Source organism: Epinephelus moara, chromosome 21 (genome assembly GCF_006386435.1).
Source record: "Epinephelus moara isolate mb chromosome 21, YSFRI_EMoa_1.0, whole genome shotgun sequence".
NCBI lineage: Eukaryota > Metazoa > Chordata > Actinopteri > Perciformes > Serranidae > Epinephelus > Epinephelus moara.
In genome coordinates, this window is record NC_065526.1 from 38238609 (window position 1) to 38249227 (window position 10619).

The 10619-nt window shown below is 42.7% G+C and overlaps 1 protein-coding gene across 1 annotated transcript in view; it reads right to left on the minus strand.

The window, feature by feature from the left end:
• The window catches only part of LOC126382503 (disks large-associated protein 1-like), a 98330-nt gene extending 88391 nt beyond the window's left edge, over nt 1-9939 (minus strand). Inside the window, exon 1 of the mRNA XM_050032400.1 lies at nt 9564-9939. Within this exon, the coding sequence (XP_049888357.1) occupies nt 9564-9939 (376 nt within the window). The remainder of the gene's footprint in view (nt 1-9563) is intronic.
• Nucleotides 9940-10619: the final 680 nt, after the last annotated feature.

Genomic DNA, 10619 nt, shown 5'->3' on the forward strand with positions numbered 1-10619 from the left:
GTACCCTGCCTCTCGCCCGATGTCAGCTGGGATAGGCTCCAGCCCCCCCGCGACCCTCAAGAGGATGAAGCGGTTAGAAGATGAATGAATGAATGAATGAATGAATGAGCTTACTTGTAACAAAGTATTTTACAGTGTGATATTAGTACGTTACTACTAGTAGTACTTTAGGATCTGTATACTTCTTCCATCACTGCTGCTGACACAGCAAATTGTTTGTCATGATTGATTTTCCTTTAGCGGCAGTACTGACAGTCTAGAAAATCACATTTACTTTGTTAAAATTTAATTAACAGTAAAAGTGAGTGAGTCAGTTTCACTATGCTTAAGTTGTTCTTCTTCCAGCATTTCTTTAGTGTCATCTCTCCAATTCTTGGCATTTGCCAGAGTCTGTGCACATGGCACATCACCTGCCCTTTGTTTAGGGGGTGTGACCTATGCTAATAGGTGACTTGTGATCAAGTGGGAATCATCATTTAGCACACCTGGGTAAAAGCAGATTTGGATGGTTAAAAACATTTGGTACATTTACAGTTGACCTCTCTTGTTTTTTCTCTTAGCAGAAAATTAGGTGAAAATATAAGAGAAATTTAGGAGAATGTTGCTGCATGAGGCCCAATGACTAATAAGACTGGGTCTGTAGTGTCAATACAGTTATCAAAGAAGAACAGCCACATGTGTCTTTACTGTGGTCTTTACAGAATCTTCCATTTGCACTGGTCCAATCCACCATGCTTGATGTAGCCATCCTGATGTGGGTTTGTTAAAAATAACTCTGCTTAAAGATAACTGGCAAACACATCTCCTCCCTCTTCCTTCAGATAACTTGCTGATAATCATTCATTAATGAAAAATATCATAAACTCACTGAAGAGAGAAAACTAAGATTCACTTGGATGAAATCACTCACAACTTACAAATACAATATTAATGACAGAGAAATATTATAGGACTATTTAGGATTATTTATTGACATTATAGCAATGTTAGAAATAACAAACACAAATGTAAAGTCTATTAAACTCTAAAGTCTGTGAAACTAAACCCACTGAACCTCCTGAAGGGATATTATACAACTACATATACAGTGCATTCAGAAAAAATTCAGATCCCTTCAGTTTTTCCACATTTTGTTAAGTTGTAGCCTTATACTAAAATCGTTTTAAATAATTTCTTCTCTCATTAATCTATACAGAATATCCGAAAAAGCAGAATTTTAGAAATTCTTGCAAATATATTAAAAAGGAACATATGAAATATCACATTGACACAAGTATTTTTACCCTTTGTTCAGTGTTTAGAGGCAGGATCTGTGCCTCAGCACAGATCGGGGGAAAACAAAGGTTCAACCTTCACTGCAGCACTCAACAGATTTGGGCTTCATGGCAGAGTGGCCAGACAGAAGCCACTCCTCAGTGAAAGACACAGGAAATCACTAAAGAACTTTAAGAAACAAGATTCTCTGGTCTGATAAAACCAGCATTGAACTGTTTGGCCTTAATTGTAAGCATTGTGTCTGGAGGAAACCAGGCACTGCTTATCACCTGCACAAAACGATCCCAATATTAAAGCATGGTGGTGGCAGCATTGTGCTGTGGGGCTGTTGTTTTTAGCTGATGGGACTGGGGGTCTGATCAGGGTTGAGGGAAAGCTGAATTTAGCAAAGTGCAGAGATATTCTTCATAAAGACCTGGTCAAGAGTGCTCAGGACTGGGGGAAGGGTCGCCATTCAACAGGACAATAGCCCTACGCAAACAACCAAGACAACCCAGGAGTGGTGTAAGGACAGCTCTTTGACAGTCTTTGAGTAGCCTAGCCGGAGCCCTGACATCTCTGGAGAGTCTACTGTCGGTCTCCATCCAACCTGATGGAGCTTGAGAGGATCTGCAAAGAAGAATGACATCTATTGCACGTCTGTCCCTCCTGGAAGAGGGATCTCTCCTCAGTTGCTTTTCCTGAGGTTTCTACCGTTTTTTTCCCCCGTTAAAGGTTTTTTTTGGGGAGTTTTTCCTTATCCGCTGCGAGGGTCCTAAGGACAGAGGGATGTTGTGTGTTGTAAAGCCCTCTGAGGCAAATTGTGATTTGTGATATTGGGCTTTATAAATAAAATTGATTGATTGAATTGAATGGCAGAAAATCACCAAATCTAGGTGCACAAAGCTTGTCGCTTTATTGCCAAGATGACTCGAGGCTGTAATCACTGCCATAGGTGCTTTAACTGAGCAGTGAGTAAAGGGTCTTAATACTTAGACTAAGGAAAGGGTCTTAATACTTAGACTAAGGAAAGGGTCTTAATACTTAGACTGAGTAAGGCCCTGATCACAAAGAAAGCGTTTTGCTGGTTGCAAAATGCAAGGCACACCACACTGCCTTTTTTTTTAATTGAATAAAACTAGTAAAATAGGGAAATTTCCATGGGGCTGCAATGCCCATGATATGAAAGTGTAAGTGAATATTATATATTGATAACTTTGCTTTTTATATAGCCTCATCAGAACCAGAGCTAAAAACATAAAGGGGGCGCTGGAGGAAAAGGTGTATTCTCTGGGTAGCATTAAAGGGATAGTTCAGTTTTCTGGAAGTGAGGTTGTATATGGTACTCATTACAAACTGTAGATGTCAGTCGGCACACCCCTAGTTTGGAGAAGCAGGCTGGAGTCCAGCATGGACGCTAAACAATCTACTGCAAAATGTTTTTAAGCCACCTCAAAAAAGTCCCACCCCAAGAAAAAAAAATCAGTATCAATTTAAGTGTGTATATTGACAGTCTTGTCACTGCTTTACCTGATTGTCAGACAGTGATTTCCATCTGGAAGTGAAGCCGTTACATCATTTTCTTTAAAAGCTGGACTCCATTTGGAAAGCCAGTAATTTAACATCGCTGAACACAGGAGCTGCTGGTCTACCACTGCCTCAATCAGTTAGTTAGTTAGTTAGTGTTATTGTATGACTCTGGCATGTAAAAGGGTTAGCTGAGATTCACCAAGATCACACAATAACACTAACTTACTAACTGATGGTAGCGGTGGTACCACCAGCTCCTGAGTTCAGTGAACTAAAATTACTGTTTTTGTAAATGAAGTCTGGAAGCTTTTGGTGAGAGCATAGATTGGGAACTGAATAAGAAAAAATCCAAACTATCCCTTTAACAACATCAGTAATTGTAATGCCCAGTCTCTTGCAGATGTTGATATTTCTCATGTAATTATCTGTATTGTACTGATGGCTGCACTAAAGAAAATGTTGGGGCTCACAAGGAGTCATCCTGGGGGTCCAAGAATGCACAGCACACTTCATGGAAATCTTCTGTTTCCCAGATAATTTATCTTTAGCCAAGGTGTTATTCATGGAGAAATTCTTGCACCCCGGTGTTTATAGATAATATAAACAATACTTTAGCCCCACTAGTTGCAGGGTAAAACTAATGTTAAACACTAAAACACCATAAATGATCCTACAATCTGTCTCAAATGTGGAGCTCCACCAGCTGATCCATCCATTGTTTTAAAAAAATATATATTTTAAATACTAAGTCTTATCACACTGTTTGAGTTTGAATTGACTTTGTCATTTTAAGTTTCCTGCTCCAGTTGCAGCATAAATCTAACATGGCCACCATGCGACCATCCGCTGGGAAGGACAAACGTTACAACATATCACATATGCAGTCTAGTGTGTGTGTGTGTGTGTGTGTGTGTGTGTGTTCTCTGAGATCTTCTCTTCCTTTCAGTTGTCTTTCCTTCTGTCTCTCCTCGTCTTGCAACATTACCAAAAGGAGAAAGGATGTGTAACCATGGTAACCGCAGCAGTATGTGAAACAGAGATGAGTGTACAGAAATTTAAAATGGAAAACACTCATTAAACCTCCTACATTCCACATCATTTAGTGCTGTACTTCCAGTCAGAACCACATGGGCATGCGCGCACACACACACACACACACACACACACACACACACACACACACACACACACACACACACGCTGAATGTATTGTTCTTTGGATGCTAAAAATATATATTCAGTCAGTACCATAGAAACCACTGTCTATAAACAGCAGAGGCAGGAGGGTTTTCCTAATGCTGCCTGGTTGTGTTTGAATGAATATGAGACATGATACTGATGCAGATTTTGGGCTAGACCACAGCAAAGCAAATCTGTCCCTGACTTCCTGAGTGAGTGAGTGGGTGATGAAGTTACACCATTGGCCATTGCTCTTTCAAAATGAATAGGTGTGAACAGTCCTCAAATGGCAGATAGACGCCAAGAAACGTTATCAGGAGGAAGTGGAAATGAGACACTGATGATTTCTCACAAAACAAAATGTGCTTTGAGCAGTGTGGTCACATTTTGTTCCCAAAACCCCCATCATTTCAGCGAGACTGCATTGGTCAACATGTCGGGGATTAACTTTGGAACTGTTAGAGAACACTGTGAGTCATCAATGAAGCATTTGTGAAAAAAGATGCAAAGTTAACTCGAATTGCAGAGACAAAAAGAAATATGTAGGTGCTTGATTGTTTACATTCCCTGTACCAGAACCAGGAGTGAACAGGAGTCAAGTCAATTTTATTTATATAGCCCCAGATCACAGCTAAAGTTATCTCATGACACTTTTCCAGGCTGTTCTCACAGCCTGTTTGTACATTTTCCTACAATTTTGATTGAATTCCTAAAGTAATGCATCCAAATTCATACAGGTCCCATGCATTTTGAAAGGCTGCAATCACTTGACCAATGCACTTATGGGAGTAAAAAAGGAAGCAGTCCCAAGTGGTCCTGTAAGGAGGCAGGTTGGAGTGGTGAATGGATGACAAAAACACAGATTTCAGCAATTTAGAGTCAACAGTTAACCTAACCTGCATATCTTTGGGAGGAAGACAGAAAACCAACGGAAAACCTACACTGACACAGGGAGTACATGCAAACTCCAGACATAAGGGCCCCAACCAGCTGGCAGTTTCGAACCCAAGATGAAACTACTGCATACAAATTTTCATTATCAGCATAGAAATAAAATTTAGAACAAATTTCTCCCCCTCACGGACAAACTGAATTGCTAAACTCCAGTTCTTAAAACCTTCTGAATTTACCTGTCTTTGTTTCCCTTCAATGCCTGCAGTTAGACATTTCAACACCTGGTTATGTCGCCATGTATATCGGCCTTGTGACAAGCTAACTTTACAGCCTGACAAAATATGCTTTAAGGTTGCGGTACCTGAACACAATGGGCATGATGGGTCCCCATTTACCCACAGTTTTAGGTTCTGGGGGGTTGGTAACACATTGTATGTAGCCCCTACCAGGAATCTAATATGATTATCCTCCATACTCTACAGGTCCAACTAAGCTTCCTCTTCTCTACACTTTCCCAATTCAACCACTGTCCCTGCTTAGCCTGGACTACTTCCTTTGCACCCCTTACTATCTCCTCCTGTCTACGTATCTGTTCCACAACCGGCTTTCTTTTATCTTTGAGACCTGCTTTATTCCATACCGGTTTGCCTGAGCCAAGCCCCAGGCCTCCTTGGCCAAACTGAACATTACTTACAATCTCTGCATGCCTAAAGTGCAACACACACCGCTGCCATACGCCGCGCGTCAAAACGCCCGCCTCCATTATATTCTATGAAGCAACCCACACTGGTGCTGGCCGACGCGCTGCGCCACTCTGCTTCAGCCCACTGCTCTATTTCCGCTCATGGCGGCGCTGCGAGAAAAGCCTTTTATGTACGTTTCGGCTGCTGTAGTATCAAAACCGGTTGTTTCAAATTTTTAATAAGACGACTCTGATAAGAAACTCACCCGTGAAATCCAAGTTGCTGTTGCCTCAAAGTTTTTCCTCTTCTTCTTCCGTTACTAGCAGTTGGCAACCGTTGGCAACTAGTGTAGGTACAGCCACCTAGAGGGCTGGGGTGGGAAATACACGTCAACGGTGCCGCTGCGCACCGCTGCCAGTGTGTGTTGGGGGGCGGCACTTGACGGCCACAGCGCCGCGCTGGCAGCGGTGTGTGTTGCACTTAAGAGCTGCCTCTGCCTCCTGAACTGCCGATCTTGGCTTCCATTTCCTCCCCTTGGTTGGATTTGGATCCACACTCCTAACTACCACGTCCTTACTCCCAGATAACAACAGCTCTGTCCCGACCTTGGTACATTTAAATTCCTCTGTTAAACTAGATACTGGCAGCTGAAGTATCCCTTTTCCATACAAAGCAACACTACTTAGGCACCTAGGAGCGCCCAACCACTTCCTAATATAGGAGCTAACCGACCTTTCAATTCTCTCCACAACGAATTTCATAAAATGACAGTGGCCACATTAACCTAGGATATAGCTCAAACTGCAAACACCACAACTTCAACTTTCGTGGAAGTTCGGATTTATCTGTTCTATCCAATCCTTCAGTCACATCTTTTCTAAATTTCACCACCTGTTCTCCATCATTCAACTCCACATTGTACCACCTACCTAAGCTCTTTACTGACGTTTCCCTAATTGTTGGGATTTCCTCATCATCTATGACAAACTTCCTATCGTATTGAAATGCTTCTAGACATATTAGGCTTGATCTTCATGCTGGCCCACTTGAGGTTCTCATTTACCTTCTCTAGTAGCCTCTTTGTAAATGGCATTGTTGTGGTCACCAGTGTCATGTCATCCATGTAAGCCCTAACTGGTGGAAGATGCACCCCATTCTGCCGTCTCTCCCCACCTACTACCCACTTAGAAGCCCTGATGATTACTTCCATTGCCATAGTAAATGCTAATGGAGAAATTGTACACCCTGCCACAATACCTATTTCTAGCCTCTGCCGACCTGTTGTGAAACCTGCCGTACTTAGACACAACCTAATATCCTCAAAATATGCTTTCACTAAGTTAACAACTACCTGTGGCACTTTGAAGTAGTCACACGCACTTCAAATGAGGCTATGTGGTACTGAACCAAATGCATTTGCAAGATATTACATGCAGGTCCCTTTTCTTAATCTTTGCTGCCTGAATCTGGTGCCAGATCATGCTAGTATGCTCTAAACACCCTGCAAAACCTGGTATTCCTGCCCTCTGCACCATAGTATCCATTAAGCTATTCCTTTCCAAGTAGCTAATTAATTTCTGCGCTACTACACTAAAGAAAATCTTCCCCTCTACATTCAAGAGAGAAATCATCTGGAATTGGCTAAGGTCCACGGACTCCTTCTCCTAAGGAATGAGGACACCCCCTGCCCTACGCCATGCTCTTGGGATAATTTGTTTCTCCCAAACTATTCTTTGCTGTTTCCACAAAAATTTAAGGATATCAGGTACACTTTTATAAACCCCATAGGGGACTCCATTAGGCCCTGGGGCCGAAGAAGCCTTTGCGCGCCTGACCACCTCCTGAACTTCCTTCCACCTAGGTGGCCTGACATCCATCTCATGCTCTATCCCTCCTAATGGAGGGATATGCGGTAGAAAACCTACTATCCTATTCTTCTCTAAATCTGAATATATATTTCTCAAATATTCCTCAACCTCTAGCCTTGCTGCTTTAAGCTGCCCTCCCCTTTCCTGGCTAAACAATCCTTTAACAAACTTAAAAGGGTCTCTGAAAAAAGCTGTCCTTGCATATTCTTTCTTCCTCCTCTTTTTCCTGAGATGCTCTGCCCTTCTAAGAGCTGCTAGCCTGCTTCTCAACTCCTCTTGCAGCATATTAATTCCCTCCCTTTCTTCTTCTGTAGCCTTTTTCCACTGCTTTCTTCACTGTCTCCTTTCCTTAACTAACTTCTCTATTTCTCTTTGCCGCCTAGACTTACCTGACTATACCCTCACTCCTCTTTCTCTCATGCACCCCTAACCTCTCTGCACCATATGAGTAAATTCTTTCTCCCATCTTTTCTAACTTTTCTATTGCATTTCCTCTAAGCCTACTCAAGATTACTGACAAATCTCTATTAACTATCTCCCATTCTCTACTGTCATTTGCCCTAAGCCATCTAACTCTAACCTTTTGCTCCATGGCTCTCTCTCTGACTGGCATACTGACCTCAGTGTCACCTGCATCCTCTCTTACTACCTCCATCTCCTCCTCCTCCTCAGTAGCAGTGTTACTAATATCCTGCGAACTGTGGTTTTCTACCTGTCGCTGGACTTCATCCGACTGACTCGACTGACTTCTTAAGAAGTACTGATCAATGCAGCTACTCTGCCCTTTCTTTGCCACACACTTCTTCTTTCCCTGATGAGTTCTGAGGCCTTTTATTGATGTTACTTTCTGCCAGCCGCAAGGACAAACTTGAAGCATCTTGCTCTCGACTGTGCTAATTTTGTCCTCTACAGATGCGCTTGCCTTGCCCTGAGTGCTGCTAATTCTAGCCCTGGTGGATAGGTCCGTGCCCCTATCCTTCACTGAGTCACAGATCCAATGCATAGTGCCAACTCAACTAAGACATAAAGGTAATATTTCGTTTTTAAGCCGACAAAAACAGTGAGACCATAGGTTATTAATTTTAAACGTTTTATTTTTAAACCAAGAGAGACAAAACTGAGAAAACTAAGCAGAACTAGAGCTCCCAAAATTGTCGTCAATCTTCTATAAGACCTGAGCAGCCAGAATCACAGTTTACAAATATCTAGAAATTATTTCTCTCAGACTATGCCTGTCCTACACTGTAATGAAAATACGAAGTCATCATAAAATTAAATTAATCAATAGGCATTGTTAGCTCAAATATATAAGCTACAAAATGCAAGTCATCCCAGTTTTAAAACTAAATAAACTATTAGGCCAAACCTATAATGTTGACTTGTAAATAAAACGTACTTGCCTTAAATAAATGATATGCCTATACTGCTTGCGCCATGCATAATTGCGCATATTGTATAAAATTAAATTAGCTTACATTCACTGTCAAGCGCAATTTAAACAAAATAAAAAGAGGAGTCTCTTGTTTGATATCTACAGCTCTTTTGAGTTCACCTTCAAGAACACAAGTTTGGCCAAAGTCTGAGGCTTCAGACTCATGCGGTGGTTTCTGGATAGCAGGCCCACAGCGGAGAACACCTTTTCGGCGCTTGCAGAGCCGCTTGGGATGCTGAACACTGTGTGAGCTACTTTAGCCAGGCGCGGGAAAGACCTGGAGTTTTCTTTCCAGAAGTCAATAACATCTGCATCTGGGTTCTCTCTCAGGGAGTTAAGGTACTTTTCGACTTCACTTTTGGCATGTCCAGGTGCGCAGTGCTGAAGTACTGAAGTACGACCCGAACAGGCGAGCTCTTTTACTTAGTTCAGGCTCAGGATCCGGGGTGGCAGTGAGTGGGGTGGCAGTCACAGTTTGTGACACGGCAGGAGTGTTTTCCTTGGCTTCTTCGAAAAGGAGGTTGCGGATCTCTTTGAGTTTGTTGCAGACTGACTCATCTTGGATGACCTACTCTGTCTTGAAATGGGGATCTGAGGCTAAAATGATGTGTTTATCAGTGTAGTACCTTCCGTAGCGAGTTGACACATTATTATCCAGTGTTTCTGCAAAAGCAGAAATGCCCATGGGAAGTGCAGCGTTGGTAAACAGGGATTTGATCTCACTGACAGCCGGGAGGATCATCCCTAGGTTCCCCAGCTCCTTCTGCATTTTGTCTGTGAGGTCCGCCAGCAGTGCTAATACACTGACAAGGTGCGTCAGCTGACGCACTTCGTTTAGGGTGATGTTGGCGGCAGTAGATTTGATTTTGTTTTGCCATAACGGGTCTTTTTGGAACAACCGGAGGACCGACTGAATCATCCGCAGTTGGCTGCTCCATCGCGTTGTGCAAGCCGTCGTGGGGCGTACTCCCAATCGGTTGGTTTCCTCTGTGTTCAGGCAGCTCTTGCGCACACTTTTCACCAGCTGCCCGACTTTCAGTAACAGGCAGTTAACATTGTCGTGCTTGTTAACAGCATCTTTAATAGCCAGCTGAAGCATGTGAATTGGGCACCGCAGATGTAAATTTGACACAGGTAAATCCCTTCTCATTCTCCTTTACTTAGTGGCTCGTAGTCCATGTAAATCATTTTAAAAAAGGCTTCATCCAGCTCCCTTTTTCTCGCCGCTGTCACAGTTGGGCCTTTGCGTGGAGTGAAGAAACAGCTTATTTCCCCACCCGTTTGTCTCTCTTTCTCTTGTTCCCGCTGCTGTGCCTCTCACTCTGTGAAATACAAATTTACGGAGGCCCAAATTAAATTAAACGAACATTACTACACACATATACAAAGCTAGCGACTAGCTCACCTTTTGATTTCGCAGCGTGTTCCTGTAGTAGACTGCCGTGTTTCCGTGAAATGTGTCTTGTTTTTAGATTCCAAAACGACTCTCTCCTGACTGAAACGACATCGCCGCATTCTTTTTCTTGTTCCACATCATCACCATCTGTTAGTTTTACAGGAATGGTACACTTGTATGACTTCTCAGTTTCTTTTGTGAAGTACACAGTAAACTCCATAGTTCTGAAAGAAAATAGTGGGTGTGCGCAGGTGCAAAGATGCATTCTCAATTAGCTATAGAGACCAATGGATCACAGTGGATCAGGAGCTAGAGCCTTCAGCTATCAGGCTCCTCTCCTGTGGAATCATCTTCCTGTTACGGTCCGGGAGGCAGACACCGTC